At 38.2% G+C, this 20,878-nt stretch overlaps 1 protein-coding gene across 4 annotated transcripts in view; it reads right to left on the minus strand.

Moving 5' to 3' along the window:
* Positions 1-20,878, minus strand: part of CADM2 (cell adhesion molecule 2) — a 398,136-nt gene that overhangs the window by 102,227 nt on the left and 275,031 nt on the right. For all 4 annotated transcript variants that reach the window (XM_081001530.1, XM_081001532.1, XM_081001531.1 and 1 more), the window contains 3 exons: positions 20,193-20,345; positions 14,423-14,560; positions 4,050-4,220 (listed from right to left, as the gene is read on the minus strand). In XM_081001530.1, the coding sequence (XP_080857656.1) occupies positions 4,050-4,220; positions 14,423-14,560; positions 20,193-20,345 (462 nt within the window). The remainder of the gene's footprint in view (positions 1-4,049; positions 4,221-14,422; positions 14,561-20,192; positions 20,346-20,878) is intronic.

The raw sequence follows: 20,878 nt of genomic DNA on the forward strand, positions 1-20,878 counted from the left end.
GTTTTTTCTATAATCAAGCGGTATGAAAATGGCATGTAAAACACTTATTGTTTTACTTGGCATTATTAGATACATATATGAAATATGCCCTGTACCCTACCATTATTTGTATGCAGCGGGCAGCCCATTTCTGAAACATTTATGGTGCTTTTGTAGGATACCAGGAGACAGACAGACAGACAGACAGATGATAGATAGACAGATAGATATATCATTACACATTTCATTATCAATATATATTATCATTATCAATATATATTTCATTATCAGCAAGCTGTATTTGAGGATAGCCCTTCAGATAATCAATTGTATGATTTCGCATTAACCCTTTGAACCCAAAAGCCTCTCAGAGGATAAAAGTTTAGTAGTAAATGAACCTGCATGGTTTTGAATTATTTTACATTTAAAATATGGAATTCTTATTTTCATCCATCATTAACCTAATTGAACTCATTTAAACATGCAGATTGTGGCACTGAACTTTCATGTTTGCAGACACTCTTTACTGCTTACTGTATCTTCTAAGTTTCTTTGTTTTGAGCATTCATTAGTTTGAAAGGTTGAAATAAGATAAATTTGATTATAGTGTTTACGTTATAATTCAGACAGATAATTATAATTATTTCTGAATTTGAATATTTAAAGGGAAAAATTCATTGTTCTTGGATACTTCTCATTTACTTTTGAAAAGACTGATTTCTTTGGTCTACCACATTAAAAAATTGTAACCAGAAAAGTAAACTTCATGGGGAGTCATAATACAAAGCTCAGTATTATTGATTTTGTTTCAGTTTTCCTATTGATGCCATCTTAAGCATTGGCCCCATAAGAGATATTTATACAATTTTGAATAATTGCATTGCTTAACTTTCCTATAGCACCATGAAATCAAAGTGCTACTAGAGCTTACATGGCTATAAATGTACACTGGTTGTGATTAGATTATTGACAGTTTTATAGCACAGATGCTCTTTAATCACAATTAAGAGTTCACTTTAAGGGGCCAGGGAGCATATAGAACTTGAATAATTCATTTTTATGTATGCTGATCTTTCAGCTTTGCAATGACCATTCCTCCACTCAAGGCAAACTGCTTTTCATAGATTAAGCTTGTGCTGTAGCCAGTCAATTGACATGGTTCCAGCTGTTGCTAACTGAGCTTATCCAGGCTTTCCTTGTAACCACCAAATGGTTTGTGAAATTATCACATCCTACTTTAAAATGTTCCTAGCTACTAAACTGTATGTTGTTTTTTCTACTTTGTGGGCTTTTCTACCTTTATTAGCTGAAACTAGAGCACTATATGAATAGGTACCAAACTGAGACAGCACATCTGCAAAATATTTTTCAAAAAAGATCAGAACTATTGATTTATGCTGAACACACTCCCTTGCATTTTGGAAGTTGCAGCTGCTAAGCAGCTCTGTCTTGCACCTAGGCTGTGCTCTGCAAATCACTGTGCCAACTGGCCAAGCAAGAGTTTGCAGAAGCACAATAAAGGAAGCAAATCAACACATACACTAGCTGTTTTTTGTAATAGGATTTAAATCTGCTCTCACTGTCTACTACAGGACTATGGAGATAAGTAAATGCCTTTCTTTCTACAAGACCCCTTTCCACACAACCACCCTAAGTATTTGAAGTTAGTCACTCCTTAGGTCTGTTGAGAACAAAAGTACTAAGTTAATCAACAGCTATTTGCACACAGTACTCCTTTTGTGCTCAGTACTTTTGCAATGGCAGTGGTGGCCAAGATCAACCTGAAAGCACCAACTTCCACTTTTCATTCTGCCCCAATGGCTGGGAAGCATGCGCTTCTCCATAAGAAGTGTTTGGTTTTCCTATTCACAAGATTGGAGGAATGTTATATTAAACTGTCTAATATATAGGACCATAGGAGCCATAGGTGCTTCGGTCCCCACAATAAAATCTTTAAAGGGGCTGGGCATTCCCATTCAAATGGTGTGTGTTATGTGTTGACATGGGTGGCACTGTGGTCTAAACAAGTCGGCGGAAGGTCGGTGGTTCAAATCCATGTAATGGGGTGAGCTCCCGTTGCTCTGTCCCAGCTTCTGTCAACATAGCATTTTGAAATAGGTACCGCTGCGACGGGAAGGTAAACGACATTTCCGTGCACTCTGGCTTCTGCCATGGTGTTCTGTTAACCATCCAGGGGTCCTTTACCCTTTCTCCCTCTTTTATGTGTTTGATTATGTGGGGCAGGGCTTACCTGGGCACCCACAATATTTTATTCAAGTTGGCACTCCTACATAGGATGGTCCAAGTAAAATGGTCCTCATTTGCCAAGTGGTAGGGTGAATCAAGTGTATTTGTATGTTAATGTGGTCTCCTGTATAGTGGCTTACCAAGTCATATATATATATATATATATATATGTGGCAGAAACAATAGGCATCAATTACAGCCATGGATATAAGCTGCATTTCAAAAAAGGCATTTGATACTGTGTGGATTTTTTAATTTTTATCTTAGGCACTTTTCAAAAAATTCCCAAGACATTAGCATTAATGTAAAAACAAATTTAGAGCAGGCTTCCAAACTTGCTGTGACAAGGCTTTCTTTCTTCTGCTAAATATCTCTGAACCAGTGAAAAGTTATTTGTGGAGCAAACAATGAGAATTCTGGCATTTGTTAATGCAAAGGAATTGGTGATGTTATAGATCAATATTATTCTTTGAGACATTGTTTTAAATATATTGACCATGTCTGGTGTCCTCTACTTCTGTATCCACGATATCCTTTACTTCTGCACCTACAATATCATGTCAAACTGCTTTGTGACTAAACTGAGGTGAAGAGAGGTCTACAAATGCTGGGAAAATGGGAAGTTGTCTTTTGTATTATACTAGTAGCTCCCAAAAGAACTATCTAATAGTGGTGCTATTTTGACAAAAGTAGCTCACTAAAGTTCTTCAGCGATTTTTATTTTAATGTGAAATAATACAATGACTACTAGTTCTGAGAAGAAATATCCCAATAGTTTAAACTGTGCTGGCCAATGTGGTGCCCTCCATATATTGTTGGATCCCAATTCCTCTCAGCCTCAACCAGTAGGTCAGTGGTCAGGGATGATGGCAGTTGTGGCCAAATAGGATTTACAAGATTTACAAGATTTACAAGAACATGAGCCAAACGTTTATACAAACTTTTGAGTGAACAGGGTGATTGCCGATATTTCCACAGTGCCTGGCAATCGGTCATGCTGGTTGGGACTGATGTGAGTCTCAGTCTAACAACATGTAGAGGGTCACAGGTTAACCAGCCTTGATTTACAGCATTAGGCAAGTATTACAGCTTGTAGGATTAATGTAATGTAATGTAATGTAATGTAATGTAATGTAATGTAATGTAATGATGTGCATCTCTCTGTGTGTACACATACACATTTATACAAACACACACCACAAGGTGCTTGAAATATGAGAAGAAAATACTAATAAAAATGACAAAGTTTTTTCTCTTAGGCATTGTTCTTTTCTGATCAATACTGTAGCAAGGTATTTTGGGCTATAGAATCTTGCAAACAAATCAGTATACCCCCAAAATATTATTTTTAAATTTCTAATAAATAGTAACAAATAAGCTGCTTTTCTAAACTATAGGCATGATGTTGAAAACCAATCATAATAACTAGCCATCCTATTCAGCTTGTTATGAAAGACCACCATTTCATAGCCCATACTAGGAAGTCTCCAGTAAACATTCTGAACAAGAACTATATTCAGTGTTCATATGGTAAAGATATCCATATTGAACCTGAATATGTATTGCAGACGTGGTCTCAGCATTGATGCCATCAAGAAACCCTATTTTGGCATAGATTATTGCCAAAATTCAAGTTAAGGATTAAGAATCCTGCTGGATACCAATCCAGGCCTACTAATCTGCAACAATGTTAGGTTTCTTTAAAATGGAAAGAATTTACTAATAGAAAATTGAAATAATTAATCAAACCTCCCTTTGGAACAGAAGCAATACTTATTTTATGCATACACTACAAACATCAAAGGCATAAATATTTTACTTACAATGTATTTCTAGAACTTGCATTGCTATCTGGGGTGTAGAGTTCAAAGATTCGTGATCTACTCTGCAACTTACGACTGCGCCATCATCACTGCGATCTGCTTTGAAATTCATTGTGCTGCTGACAGTAAACGTTTTCCGATTTGCATCCTCTTCTTTTAAATATTTAACATCTGCAAAAATAAAGTTTGCTCTAGTTTAGCACCATGGTTTGGTATAATAAAGGGGGAAAGAAGACTACAATACATGAAACCATTTTAAATAGCAAATGATAAATGCACCTTTCATCATGTTTGCTCACTCTGAAAGCAAACAAAGTTCTATTTCCAGACATTCCATTATTTGTCTTACAAAACTACCAATGCTGTCATTCCCAAATGTACACAGACACAGATGGGAAAAGCAATTTCAATATCAACCAAAAGGCAGAACTGTCAGAATAGGATTCTATTCCTCATTATCTCTGATATAACTAGATTACAATCCAAATAGTCTTCCCCTGAAGCCCATTAAAGAAACATAATATCTCTTCCCCCACCTTTAAATCACCTGATTAGGCTTTTTTATTCATTCTTTTCTGAAAGCTTAGTCCAAAAAACAATACTTTAAAGAGAAATCAAAGGTAAGTGTCTAAAATATGTTTCTAAAATATAAGTTTGCTAAACAAAATGCTGACAATTATTTGCTTCATCTTTGTTACTAAAAGGTTTTGCAAAACAGATGGTAAAGTGAGGAATAATTAATATTCATTTTTTCTCTTCGGTTCAGTTTTGTTTAGTGTTGACATAACCGCCCTCCATGCAAACTCCCCCCCCCCAAACCCTTGCATAACATGCTTTGCAGGCCATGAAAGAAGGGAGTAGGGGTGAATTTTGAGGGCAAGTGCATAAAACTCTGGCAGGCTGGGCAGATCACCAATTGAAGAATCAAAAATTGATAGGCCTCCACAGTATGAAAAAGAAGAGGTCTCCAATATCTACAGGCATCCTGTCTTCATGTTGATAAATCAAGAAAAAAATGTACTTAACATTTCTAAAGGGATCGATCACCTCACAGTTTAAACTAGCCCACCAAAATCAGAAGTGAGCTTTTAAGACTATGAACTTGGAGTATGAAGTAAGCCATATCCTTCCTGCTTCTTCAAGAGTGCAGGTGTAATAAGGTTGATTCTCATTTCCCTTCTTGCAATATGAAGCTGGAGGCCAGGGTGCCTTGAAACAGTCGTTCCACAGCTGGTCAGCACAAAACACTTTAATAATCAGTATTTCCCCACTTTATCAGGGAGTCAATCCAAAAGGAAAGAGCAAATCATGAGAAAGGTTATCTCTGGTAGAAACACTGTAGATATTAAGGCAGTTTGACTGAAATTGTTTTTATAGTTGTCAAAGAAAGTCATCAAGGTGTTCTGCAGTCACTGAAATGCCAACACATATCTGTATTCTTAACTTAATTTTGGATATAAGTTTATATCACCCCCACTCTGCCCAATTTGATCCTGGCACTCAATGACCTTTCAGCTATTTATAAAATTACTTGGTGCCTCTTGGATTTGGGTCATGCTCTTTATTCCAACAAAATGTCCAGCTGCAAAAAGCACAAAACATAGATGCAAAACAGACATACATCCTGAATGAGTGGCGTGTTGTAGCCACAGGAGCTTTGGAGCCTTGCTGCCCCAAGGTATTCTCCTTCACTTCAATGGATTCACCTCACCTCATATACTGAACAATATACCTGCTGGCTCAACTGAAATGAATGAGGCAGTGGCTGCGTACTAGCACATCGCTGCATTTGCAATGCAACACAAGGGTGATAATGTATTTTGCAAGATGCAAAGGGAATACTTTATTCTCTATACAACTGATTTTTTTCCTCTTCTGCTTAAGCAATGTTGGTTTATTCCATCAAATAGCATTGTTTTGTCACAATGAAGGTCTCTAAAATGAGCTTAAGGAAGTTCCTATTGAAATTGCATGTCCCCTCTGTGGTTTCATTTTTATAAATTTTGCTAGGTCCCATGAGAGGAAGATGGGTTCATTGAAAAGTCAGTGTTAACAATCTTGCAATGTACATGGCATACTGTACTCATGGTGGGGAATGGTCAACCTTGGAGGAGATGGCAGAAGAGAGAGCAGAGAGAGATGGTGGTTATAGACTAATCCTATGCGTGTGTACCTAGAACAGGGGTTAGCAAGGTTTATCTTGCCTGGGCCGGATCGGTCCTGTGGAGATCCCTCCAAGGGCCGGAACACGCCCACCCACGATTTTCGGCATCTGCGTCTGTGCCGATGTGATTTTGGGTGTCTGCGCATGCACAGATGCAATATTCAGCACTGCAGAAGCGAGTCCCTGCGCCACGCGGCGCCAGTTTAGCACTGCGCGCGAGCGGGCACCTCGGTTCAGGGGCGGGTTGTGGGCTGGTCAAATGACCTCCGCAGAACACTTCTGGCCCATGGGCCTTAGGTTGCTGACCCCTGACTTAGAATAAGTTCCATATAAGGCCAAACCAGATGTGATGCTAAATTTATGAATTCAGTTAGCATGCATATTTTTAAAAATGTAAATGGAAGCAACAGGGGAGCCAGAGTAGCAATAGGATTGCAGGGTATGGGTAGATAGAGTTTAACCCTTCCCCCTCTAATAAAACCTCTCCCATTCGCACCAATGGGCAGCCTATTCAGTATACGAATAGCAGCTGGCGGGGGGGGGGGTTCACTGAGACAACAGCAGATGGCTGCTGCTTGATCTCCTTTGTTCTTTTTTGTTTGTTTGTTTCCTAAGAAAAAGTGTGTTTTAAATTCATTCATGCAATTAATGTAGCATCATTCCCACAGGGCAATTCTCTGCGAATTTAGGAAGTAATATCACTATGCTTTTGGCTTCTTCTTTTTTTCTTAAAAAAAAAAAAAGACAAGAAGAAGAAAACACCTGTCATCATGTAAACCTTCCAGTTATTTAATTTCAACTAACTCAGCTTCTTAAAAGCAACTGAAAATGCCTATACACATTTTGGGCGACCAATAAAACATTAACTGTTATTCTGTACTACAGCTTCAGGCACACACTTAGGCACAAATATTTAGTACTGGATATTAGAAACTTGTTTTAAGTGTGGGACTTGGAACTCTTCCTCATGTATTTCACTGAAATTAAGTCAGAAGTGCATGAGATGTACCCCCTAACTCATGGGTAGGCAAACTAAGGCCTGGGGGCCTGGATCCGGCCCAATCACCTTCTAAATCCGGCCCGTGGATGGTCCGGGAATCAGCCTGTTTTTACACTAGTAGAATGTGTTATTTTATTTAAAATGCATCTCTGGGTTATTGGTGGGGCCTGCCTGGTGTTTTTACATGAGTAGAATGTGTCCTTTTATTTAAAATGCATTTCTGGGTTATTTGTGGGGCATAGGAATTTGTTCATTTCCCCCCCCCCCAAAAAAAAATAGTCCGGCACCCCACAAGGTCTGAGGGACAGTGGACCGGCCCCCTGCTGAAAAAGTTTGCTGACCCCTGCCCTAACCTCACACAATGTCTCTCTCTCTCCCTCTCTCTTCTCTCTCTTCTCTCTCTCACACACACGTGACCTATTTATGTGATGCTGACACAACCCCTGCACTTACACTAGGCAACAGAATGAAAGAACAACATCCCTCTCTTTCTTTCCTCTCTCTCCCCCCATTGTATTTTTATCCCCTTATTTGTCTTTGTAACACAAGAAAATCTTTAATAGAAACTAATTTAAAAAGTACAGTGGTACCTCTGGTTAAGTACTTAATTCGTTCCGGAGGTCCGTTCTTAACCTGAAACTGTTCTTAACCTGAAGCTCCACTTTGGTTAACGGGGCCTCCTGCTGCTGCCGCACCACCGGAGCACGATTTCTGTTCTCATCCTGAAGCAAAGTTATTAACCTGAAACACTATTTCTGGGTTAGCGGAGTCTGTAACCTGAAGCGTATTTAACCCGAGGTACCACTGTACATGAGATGTGAAGATGTATAAACGTTTTACATTTGAAGATATGTTGGACAAGTTTTCATCAATTAATTTACAATCTACAATATGCCTATACTGACCAAACAGAAGATCCAAGTGAAAAATGCTTTTATTCATTATTATTTTTTACCTCTCTCTTGCCCAAACGTATATTTGGCTCTATGGCAAAAACAATACAGATGGCAGAATGCTAATCTTTCCCTGCAGAGGCAGATACAGCAATGTCACTGGCATTAGCACACCAAAAGCCTGTAACAATATATTATGTAGAACTCTTGAGTGACAAGCATATCATAAACCAAGAGGGAGCCCCACTGCAAAAGGCAGCTGCAATGTACTCCACTTATCAAACAATATGCTGGGAAATTGGCTGTGACCTATCTGTACTGTACACTGACAAGTGTTGTGAACCTATCTTCTGCAAGGTATCTGCATAGGTGGAAAATGTGTAGTATTCTGAGAGGAAAGTGATCCCTGGGAAGCAGAAGGAATGACTTATTGAGTTAATGTTCTGTAAGATGACAACACCCTGGGAACAGAGCTGTAGTCTACAATATCTTATAAGTGACTAAATTAAATGTGAGCATTACTACAACACAGGTGGGAATGGCAAAGGAACAAAAAGCCATTTTCACATATTTAGCTCATTATAGCACATGTATCAGCGATGTAACTCCTGTGGCATAAGTCATATAACCTGTTAAAATGAATTAACAAGTACGGTCTGTGGTCAACAGCAGTGTGGGCTCAGTCTTTCCATTCTAAGCACCACTTACTAGCTTACTCTTTTCTTACAGCACATTATCTTTTTTTCTGCTTATAAGAAACGATGCAAGGAAATGAAATGAAAAGGTGGAAATTTTAACATAAGGTCATGACAAAAAAGTAAATTGTATTGTTATCATTTTATGATGTAAAGCAATCTCTACAGAATATCCATGAAAGAGGAAGTGACGGTGTTGTCTTCTAGAAGTTAAAGGGCAGAGTAGTTCAAACTATAGGAAGCCACTGTAAATTATGCTGGGATAAACTATGTTGGTGTAATTTACCCTTATCCCAAATTCTGTTCAGGAGCAGGGCTATGATTGGCTAGAGCCTGGCAGAGGGAAAACAAGCCTTTAAAATATAATTTAGCTTACACAACCCTTTTTGCCAGCATAACTTTTACTGGGTTGCTAGGTCAAGTGACTTAGCTGAAAGGGGTTTGGAATAAGGGCAAATTTTATTTATTAATCTCACCCTCCCTAGTCCCATCAGTTCTATGAGGATAGAAGAGTTGATGAACAAACAAAAAATCCCCATGATGTGATCTATGTCTTTCCAACGTACAATCTGTAACATGTCCCATGGTATAAACTGTAAGATTGGCAAACTATTGATTCTGGATGGGGCTGTACGCCTTCTGAAGGTGCAGGTGCTTGGAAGTACTCCTAAATACATCTTTGCCACTTGAGACTCAAGTCTCTTCTGTGGCTAGGGGTATCTTTTACCAGCTTTGTTTGGTTTACCAGCTACAGCTGTTGCTGGACAGGGATAGCCTGACCACCATACTCCATGCATTGGTAACCTTATAGCTGGATTACTGAAACATGCTCTGTGTGCCCTTGGGCCTGGTTTGTGCCAGTTGGTGCGGAATGCAGTGGACAGACTGCTAGTGTGGGTAGATGGCAATAGCATGTGACACCACAGTTATAACACCAGCCTTGGCTGCCTAGCTACTACTACTTAGCTAGATTCAAGCCCTAAAAATTTTAGGACTAATTGAGGGTTTGACTAAACACTTATATCCCAGCTCAATCACTGAGATAATCTACAGGCATGTCATCAGTTGTCCCTTGAATTGGCAAAGCTCTACACAGAATAGAACCTTTGGTGTCATTTACCCAGTCCTATGAAATGGTCTGCTAATAGAGACTCAGAAAACTTTTCTGCACCACCAGGCTTATGCTGGCAAATAAGATTAGATCTTCTCCCCAATGAATAGTTGGTGTTCATATATATTTGATTTTTTTTTTGTCTCTGTGTATAATAAACTACTTTGATTCTTTATGATATAGTGATAGATAAATGTTTTTTAAATAAATAACATAATTTGGCCCTTATTATATTACCATGCCATCCACTACTGGTCAATGAAAGTCTAATCTGAATTAATATCCAATATGTGATTCCCAAGTGGGCAATATTCAAAGTGAAAATGGAAGGGAAGCCAGAGTGAAAGTCAGGTGGATAGAAAACAATGCATACCGAGAGATGGCATATCCATCCCTACACTGAAAGAGAATTTTGTGATAGTCTCTAATGTGTAGGGGCTGGACATATTAGGAATGAGGTGGGCATTAATTAGCCATTAGACGCTGGTGGCCTCAAGAAAATAGTGCCATAGTGATATATCTGGTTTCCTATGATTTGAGAATTGAGATTCTGCCCTCTTGTAGATCATTTTTACTACAAAAAGGCTCCAGTAGAAAGGTAAAATTTTGGTTGCGGAGCCAAATTCTCTCTGCCCTGATTGAGTGGACTAGAGCATGTGTAGACATCATTTAGCTCAGTATCAAAATTGTGGCACTTTCTGATGGCTGATACTTTGTGAGTGATAAACTATCCTGTCTGACCAGATTACAGGGATGTAATAGCAGAGAAGAAGGAAAGTTTTTACTTATCCAAGTTATCTCATCAGTATCTAGAAATGTGAAACACAAGACTAAAGTAAACAAACATATCAGACTGTTAATTATATATCCATTTATCTGGAAGTAAGCCCTGTTGAACTAACTTGTATAGAACTGCACTGTCAGGGTTCCCAGCATGAAGTGACCAGCCGTTTTAAAGAATTAGACAGTAGTAAAAATAGAATTGAGTGTCCTGTCTAAGTTATCTTAATGAGCTAGCAGCTAGATGATTTCAAATGAGCCTACATTTGTATCAAGGCAGTGGGAGGTCCAAGAGAAAGAGTTCATTGAAGATTGCTATTCTTCCTTCTAAAGTGATTGTTTTCTTGTGTCTGCAAGACTCCCCTGAATTTTTTTGCAGCTAAGTAGACATTGATAGAGTAGAATTTTCTGAATTGTTCTCATGTTTGTTAGCGTGCTAATTCAGAGCCCAGCATGATTGTTGCTCATTTGAAAAAAGCTCAACTGAGTATTGTTTCTGCTATAAGAGGGAGCAAGTAGCTTTGAGCTTTGCTTTCTTACCTTAAAAATGAGCTCTCTTACCACTGCGCTAGGCCAGGGTATTTCTTACCATACTTTCTAATTCAAAATGCTGGCCAGGTTTCTGGACGTCATATTTAGTTGCTTGTTCAAAGTACTAACTGACTTACTACTCCCATGGTGCCAGGCTATTGCAAATCCTTCCACATCTTTGCAACAGGCTTAAGCATGCAATGCCTGAAACAGTAAAGGCATAACTCACCCCCCTTCCCTCTGATCTATTATTATATTCAGAACACTTATCTGCAGCTGGGAATATGTGATTTTTTTCACCCAACAGCTAGAATCAGGGAAATTGCTTGCATCTCCACCCTTGTATGAACTATGGTGTGAAAGCTAATGTTCAGTTCAACCTGGTTTATTAACTAAGAATGGCAAGAATTGCTTGGAATGTCCCCCAGCTATGATGCAGGATAATGCGTATTTTCTGTATGCATATTATGGCCATGGGAATTCAGATACATTTTAATTCTGACAAAATTAATATTTCTCTATCCATTACTATCTTCTGATTTTGATTTAGAAATATTGCAGGGCACAAAATGTTACAGGGGTGGGGAGAATGAGGAAATTTTATTGAGCAGTAGCCATAGTCTTTTTTCCTCTTTCTAAATATGCTAGTATTTGTTGTATTATATATTACTCAGTGTTGGTGGATATTAAATAAAGATTAATGGTTTAGCTGATTACTTCTGCAATGTTGCTTGGAGAAGCTTTGCGGCCAACTAATGCCATGCAATTTTGACACTCACAGATTCTAATGGAATATTTTAAGGAAAGAGCTAGATTGAGACATTATTGCAAAAGAGGTGTTAAAAATTATAGCAGCAATGTAACATGATCACTTGTATTTCTGGCAGCAGACACAAAGAGAAAGAAATTGCAAAGCAGAGAGAAAATCAAGATTGCATTAAAAAAACCTTTATTTGGTTGTTGTTTCTCAGAAGAAATGTTAACAGTGTAACCATTTTAAACTGTAGTTTGTAAAAATGTTGAGTATTCAGCATATTTTGTCTTGCAACATGTGCCTCAATCACTCATTCATATCTTTCAATAGGTTAATATATTGGGAATATAATGTATATAATAAGATCTGTCCATGGTGCCTGTTAAAATATCAGCATTCTTCTAACAGGCAATGCATTATTATACATATATATTATTATATACCCAATTATCTAATTCTAATATTGTAGTTTTGAACTCTCATTCAGGAATGCTAACAATCTGATAAGTTCTCAAGGCAGATACATCAACAATAGAGCCATGATAAAACTCATCCAACCTTTCTTCTGAAGCCTTTGTATACTCGTGGCATCTTCTTTCCATGTTAGTTTTCCAGGTGTTTGTTTTAACAAATAAGCACAAAAAGTACAGCAGTGAGGTCTGCTTTCTGAAAATGCTAACTGTGAAATAGCCTTTATGTGTGAGAAGACACACAATAAGCTTTGTGTGGGAAATGGGCCTTTCTGTGATGATGTCCAGACTATGGAACTCCCTGATTCCAGAGGTTCATTTGACCTTGACCTTCATTTAATGAAGACATTTTTACTGCTAGGAGGTTTTCTTTGTTTTTGGTCTACCATACTGAGGTGTTTTAATGCTATTCTAATGAACTGATCAAGAAGGTTTTGTCTGCTAAATTTGCCGCTGCATGAATGCTGTTTTGCTTTCCTATTTTATTGTTTTTATGACTTTCTTTTGTAGTTTTTTTTTTTAATGAAGAATTCTCACAGACACTGACTCACTTACTAAGTGCCCAGACAGCAGACAATGTGATCCAGTGTGCACTGGGAACAGAAAACAACCAGAGAATACGCAAGAGGTAGCAGAAGGGATTGCTTTGTGATTTTTCAGTGTGTATAAAGTGTGATAAAGTAGCAGCAATTTTCCTTATCATCTCCCATGTCCATTTTCCTTTCTTTTGTTTATTCTGTCTCCTCTTTTTGTCTTTCTTCCTTTTCTCCCTCCTTCCCTTTCCTGCTTACTTCAAGTCTTTCTCCTTTCCTACCTTTATTTTTTTCTCTACCCCCTAGGTAGCTAGAGTGAGGTTACAGAGTATGAAGGGATGTATGTGTATGTAAAAGAGGTGTGGATGGGATTTGAACTCTTAGTGTCACCACTTTGCTCTCTGTGAAAGGGTTTTTGTGAATTGCTTTGATACCATGCATGGATTCTGCTTCTTGGGTTAATGGACTCCGAGCGTCACCATTCTGCTTTTGGTGAAATTGACTTTTAAAGCTTGCTGTAGTGGCAGAGTTAATGACTAGTCATTTCTATGCCTGGTGCAGGTTCCAAAATTTTGTGGCTTGTCCGTACTTGAGAAAACTACTGAATATCTGCTCAGTAATTCTATTGCATTCTGAAAGTATGTTTTGTACCTTTACAAAGCAGGAAGATGGGGACAAAAAAGAGGAGCTGGTTCCCCCTACTGTTTGACAGTTGCCCTGTCCTGCACTCCACCAACCCCAATGGGCACCATCTAATTCTAATGGGAAGATATGTGATTTAATCTGCCAGGAAGAAGTAAAAAGGGCTGTAGTGATTGCTCCACCCAGCCAGAGCAAAGAAGCAGCTACATAGGCCAAGGACATAAAAGTGTGGTGGTGGAGGAGGAAATAGAGAGACATATATGGCATGAAGGAGTGACCCGACACATTTCTATCCAATCTGTGTACTTGGCATTTGTGAATGTTGGCTATCAGGTACATGCATTATTTTCATCACTCTGTGTCTCTGTGTTTGGAATTACTCTGGGAAAATTGTGCTGCAAACTCTAGGCTGGTGTGGAAAAGATGACACGGATACATAGAGCCTTGGCTCTTCTCACCAGCAAAGGAATCAGAAGGTGGTTAACTCATCTTCATCAGAGAGTTTTCAGCAAAGGCTAGATGGTCACCCATCAGAGGAAGTGCAGTAGCAGGTTTCTTCCTCTGCAGGAATGAACTAGATGAACTTTGAGATGCCTTCTGTCTCAATGATTTTATGAACTGGGTTACCCACTCATAGCAGCATGAGAAATACTTAGCATTTGCTTAGAAATTTCATTTGATTACTCTTTGATTATCTACCAGGAATGAAACAGTAACAGTTTTGCAAATCAAATCCACTTCTTTGCATGTTTAATTAACAATTGTTTCTTATAAATGAAATATGCAATTCTGAACAATACCTTTCACCTCTTTGTCATTCTTGAACCATCTGATATCTGCAGCTGGCTTGCTACCAGAAGTTTTGCATGTAAGCTCCATCCTGTCACCTTCCATAACCGGTGAAATAAATCCACTAATTTGAGGAACCTCTGGAACACCTATCAAAAAGCATAAAGATGATTTATAATGTTGATACCATACAAGTTGTTTTAAATGCTTTTAACAGTGCAGAGAGGTAAAATGGCATTACTGATTAGTACAATTTCTACTGGTACAGACATTTATTTCAGCAATATCAAGTTTAGTGACACTAATCTATAATCTATCATTTTTAAAATCCAAGGCACTACATATCCAACATAAGAGTTACATAAATTTCTCCCCAAATAAACAAGCATTATGAATCTTTGAACAATTTTCCAGACTTCCTTTTTCAGTTTCAAAACAATGGATTCCTGATTTTAAGCATATCATGTTGAGAAGTAAAAGCCAAGAACCCCAGAGTTGTCCGCGACTAGACCTAACGGTCAGGGGTCCCTTTACCCTTTATCTATAGTATGAACTAAGCTAATATCTGAAAGCTTTACAGTATAATTTGAGCTAGCAATACAGAAAGAAAAGAGGTCATACAAAAGTTATACTTATTCCAGTCTAATTAGTTAATCAGAAGTTAAAATTCACTGATATCCTTTCTGTAAATCATAGTGTGGTTTTGATCAAACCATACGATCATAATTTATATCCTGTATAAATTATGATTTCATGGACTACACAGAAACAGTGAATTTCCATGCAGACCGTGAAATTGGACTCAGTGTGCAGCTGGAGCTCAGAGACTTTTGTGCACTGTGGAAAGACAGCCAAGCAATTGAAGCAAATCTGGATGCACCAACAGGTTCAGAAGCCTGTGTATCTGTAAGGTGATGAGGTGTGGGCCTCAGGGCAGGCGAGAGCATGTCAAGCTGAGCCCAGCACTTTCCATTTTCATTGCTTTGTCAGCAACTAGAGCCTTTCTATTAACTATTTGCCAGTGTGGCTTGTCTCTGCATTCTATGTTATTGTCCTAACTCCACATTTCTTGCTTTTTCGCCTCTATCCTCACTCCGCTAGAAATTATTACAAATAATTCCTATGTTCTCCCCCAAAGCACAATAATTTTATTAGGGGTACTGAGATGGGGAAGAGGAGAAAACAGGAATAGAACATGAAGAAGCAGACATAGCAGTAGATGGTTTACCATTGATCAATAGTAACTATGTATTTTAGAAGGCTGGTTTGTTTATTCACTATGCATTTGGGTGCCTCTTAATATATCATCACCAAATTTTGCGTGATGGTTCCTGAAATCAAGGAGCAGGGATTTTTCTATGGTTAGCTGTGGTTGAATGTCATTTTGAATCAAGATGGTGGACTGAACCTGGGGGAGCCATACCGATTTTAATGACTGATTTCAAAATTGAACTGATTGCTTGTCTTTCTTAGAAGTCCCAAGCAATCTTGCTGGGCAAGAGGCTGCTAGCGACTTATAATCAGGGATAGACCAATCTATTTCTGGTCTGTCTAACTCTTGTAGATGTTTCATCTCCCTTCTCCATTAATATGCATTTTTAGAAAAATCCACACAAAAATAGACAGCTATATTCTGATTTGCAGTTTAGTCCTAAAGATGTGGATCAAGTCAGCTTGTACAAAAATTGTCAGAAACCGAATTCCTCCAGCATCCCTGTTCATAATGTGGTGCCATCAGTTGTGATAGAAATGAAAGATGGATGGGAGCCTTGAGTGAAGCAAAAATGGAAAATTGGTCCCAGAGATTTTGAAATAAGGAGACAATGAAGTAATACACATAACTAACAAAGAAAATAATAGAGTAGAAGGAAATGGCAAGGTGGAGAGATTTAGAGTACACAAGGCAGTCCTGATCTATACTTTTCTTCCAGAGGTGCTAAAGAATTCTTAGTTATCTTCTCCAAATAAGTGGATATTTTGATACACTCCCCACAAAAGATGGTTATTTCTACATTCCAGAGCACTAGCATCTTAGGTGCAGATAAATTTTCATAGATATCCAATTGTTAGTATTGCTCATCTATCTCTACTGAAAGGAACAACCAGTTATTTTCCTGTTGGAGAATTCCTCATACATCCCCCAAACTGTCTCAGCTAGATATTCTGTTAGACCATTGATCATCAGTTATTTGTTCAAACCCCAGACATGTCTTACTATTGTGAATTATGCTTTTCAGCTCCCCAGGTAAGCATTTTGAACCATACCATGCTATTGCACACCAGTTCCTTATTCCAAGTACAGAGCAGACTAGGTATTATGCAGTGTATGGAAATTAATGCTGGACTCTTAAATGCAGTGGTTCTTCAAATAAAGGAGAGATTCTGCTAGTTGTTATGCTGAGTTATTTCCTTCTAGCAGATCCTACTACAGTGTTGCAAGCCCATTGTTTGTTAAAAATAGCTAAGGCATAAGATGAATGATGACAGATCAATGGCATCAGGAGACAGACAGGGACGTAAAGGAGTTTACGTGGTAAACATATAAGAGTAGATAAAGCATGTGACGTGATAAGCAAAAATAGGTTACAGCAAAAAGGAGGACAGTCTTGGTGAGAAATAGAAAAACAAAAACAAGATGCACTGATAATGACAGGGGAGACCACAGAGCAGCAGAGGGTAAGGTAAGGTAAGTTATAAGGCACAAGAAGTCACACAGTGCACGCTGGGCAGAGAGGCCAGACCTTGGTGCCAAATAACACCTTCACTATCACTTGGTCCTCTGTGTCTAAAATTAACCCAGACTGCAGATGCCTCTTTCAGAAGCAACACACAGTCCAGTGCAGCCTTACACCACAGAGAAAAATACAAGCATGAAACACATCCCACCAAATGCCCACGTAAATGGAAGGGGAAATTTAAAAACAAATGTAAAGATGCTGAGGTTATAATCCTAAGAATGCTTACTAGGAGGTTGGCCTCACTGAACAGAATGGGAATTATTTCTGTACAAATATATCGATAGTATTGCTTCACAAATTAGCTAAGAAGGGTTAGGATGAGGAATACATCCTTCCATTGCCTTTTTTTATCCATTCTTATCACACACAGTGATGAAGGCAACACTATTTTAAGAATGCTGTTTATGTAATTCATTGACTCTTTATCACTGGACAGAAGTCAGATATAATTTACAATGAACCTCACTTTGTTATTCAGCTTTTTTAAAACAACAACAAAACTTCTATCTAAATTCATAGGTAGTTGATTATGCCTGAGCAGTAGTCAAAACATGAAAGAAACAGCAGAGTTTTTTCAATGCATTAATTCTCTCCAAGATGTGTGATATGTTATCCTTAATAATACCCCTAACATTAAAATCTAATAATTCAAAAGACTGAAAAGGGAACTGATATATACAGAAATTTCCTATCTTATTAAAAAAGATGGCACGAACGAATTACAGGAAAAGAGATTTTTTAAACTGATTTGATAATTGCCCTTACGTTATGAAAAGAGAGAGAGAGAAACTACAGCTTGACAAATGCCTTTTTAACATTGCTTTCCCTAGAACCAAAAAGATAGTGGGGGTATATTACACACTGAGTTTAAACGGCCACCTGTTTATTATTATTATCTTAAGATATGCTTCTTTAGATTGAAAACTGACCTGCGTTTGTCTTTATCCTGGAATACTCTGTTCTGAGTTGGTTCCCCCTCCCCTTTAACGTCAAACAGGTAAAATAGTCTCAGTGGAACTAGCAGAGGCACATATTTCATATCCTAGGCACAAAAGCAATTCCCTGGCTGGATTAAGTTTAATATTACTGGCACACAGAACATTTTACATCAGCCTTATTAAATTCAACTCTCACCTTACTATATACAAAGAATCTAAAGCAGAGAAAAAACTGAAAAAGGGATGAGTAAGAAAAGGTAAGAAGAACATGTCAAACTTAGGGGGCAACTCCTAGATCCAGAGACCCCCATGCACAACAGCAGCCTACATATAAATTGCTATATGCAAAGTTCTCCGCCTGTCCCTGAGCAGATGGTCAGCACTGGCAACTCTGACAGTGCTAGTATATTGGAGGTGGGGAGGTACCTGCAATTATCATCCGCATTCTCCATAGATGCCATCAGTCCAATGGTATACATGCAGTGCAGGATTAACACACACACAGCTTGCTTTCAAGCACATAGTGTTGCATCCAGAAGGTAGTTTATTGACAGACATCTTATATCATAGGTGGAATAGCCTTGCTGGATTAGCGTGCCAATTTTTTATAAAGTACTAGGCATATAGAGGTGTGTGTGTGAGAGAGTGTGGACACAAATATTCATAGATTCTTGTGAATCTTGATGCCTCAACTATTTTCTGGGTCACTTCCCAAGTCTTTTGCTTTATAGCTTTTCTTTAAGTGTTAAAAAAGGTGGAATATTTAGAAGTTAAAGAAGCTGGCCATCCCTGTGGAAATGTGCACTTCCGTTAAAGTAGAAAGGGAGCAAGGAATAAAGTAGATGATCTTAGTGCCTTTTCATTACACACGTTGACTTCTTCCCCTGTCCACTATATAGTATTGTAGTGAGAAAAGGAGCACAAATAACAAACAAATAAATAAACAAATTCCTTGGTCCTTGGACTGTACAGTGTACTGTGGTTTCTGTATCAACCCAGGTTACAAGATACTGCAACAAAACTGCAGTTCTACAGATTCTGAAAGGCAGTAAAAGATGAATGCATGTGTCACTTGCACTTCTTTTCATGCTTCTGAGCAATGTGCATTAACTTAGGACACACCCTTATACCATGTCAGACTATTTGTCCATTTAGCCTAACATGGTATACTCTTGACTTTCAGCAATTATTGAGAATCTTTCATTTCATCATCTAATCATGCTGTATCTTCATATCATCTGATCCTTTTAACTAAAGGCATTAGGGACTATACTTAGAATCTTTGCATAAAGAGCTTGTGTTCTGCTATTAGGCTATGGTCCCTACCTATCTTCCAAATGAAAAGATAAATGGGTTTCTAATGCTATTCCATTTGTTATCCAACAATGTTAGTCCAGATGTTTTGGAGTACAGCTTCCACCAGCCCCAGAAAGCATGGCCAATTATGAGGAATGATGGGAGTTTAAGTCTACAGCGTCAGGAGGAGACCACATTGGCTACACCAGTTTAGGAGATTCGCTAATTTGCCATTTGCACACTGCCAAGAAGCATACAGTAGTCAAAATATAATTTTCACTACAGATAATCTCAGTATAAAGCAATTATAGCCACTGTGTCTACTCAATACACAAGGCTGGTTCAGACGTAACACTAAAATATACCGTAGTTTAGCATTACGAGAATGAGCCTAGCCTATTTCCAAGCTAGTGTACTTCACTTTTCCACCTAGTGCAGCTGCAAAGAAGAGTTTGGGAGCCACGTCACCTGAACTTGGACAAAGTAAGTATGATCAGTAGAAGCAAGTTAACTCAAGGCATAGTTTATCAAGTTGGCTTGTTCTCACTAAATTTAGTTAAAATAAACCACAATTTTTGATTCAGATGACTTGCTGTGGTTAGCTTCCAAACTCCTCCTTACAACCATGTCTGAAAGTGGGTAAATGTGTGCTTGAGGGGAGACCAGGCTCATTTTTGTAGCAATATACCATGGTTCAGCACAACATCTGAATTCAGCCATATTCTGCAGAATCCTCTAAAGTTCATAAGAAGCTATATGTTATCTTGTCAACGGTTTTCTCTTTGGTATTCTCAACCTGTTATGCTTACCCAAAACGGTGAGGAAAGCCTTGGAAGTCTTGACAGGCATAGTAAATAAAGAACAGGTGTATTGCCCTTCATCTGACAGTGACACATCAGTGACTCTGATGGTTAGTTCATGCCACGAAGCTCGAAGCAGCTCAATCCTATTGTCCCTCAAAGCTGTAAAGCAAAAATAAAACATATATTCAAAATATTTCATAAATGAACATTGTAATACCAACTTCAACAACTTCAATGTAGCAGGTTTAATGTGAAGTTGTAGAAAGATGTTAGGTATAGAGTTTTTTTTAAAAAGTAATTTCACACCATTTATATCACAGAGTTTTACAAATGCTCAGTTTGGCAAATATCGGACAAGACAAATGAAATATTGCTTTAAAATCAAAATACAAAACAAGAAGAAATCAAAAGCTACAATTTTGCAAAATAGTCTTCTTTGTAGGTAACCTGAATGGATTATTACCACAGAACAAATCACCACATACTTTGCATTGAGTGATACACAACAGCAATGGCTGGCGTTCATCTCACTTGTATTGTCTAGAATTTTTATGTGTCTGGGAGAGTTTGTTTTCCCAAATCAGTTCAGTTTAAAAACACATAACCCAAACCTATAGTTTAGCTAGTTTTGCACTCCGGGTCCACTATATTCAATTGTTTTCCCCTGAAAGCAGATCATGGGACTGTATGCT

Source organism: Podarcis pityusensis (assembly GCF_964106645.2).
Source record: "Podarcis pityusensis genome assembly, chromosome: 4".
Lineage (NCBI taxonomy): Eukaryota > Metazoa > Chordata > Lepidosauria > Squamata > Lacertidae > Podarcis > Podarcis pityusensis.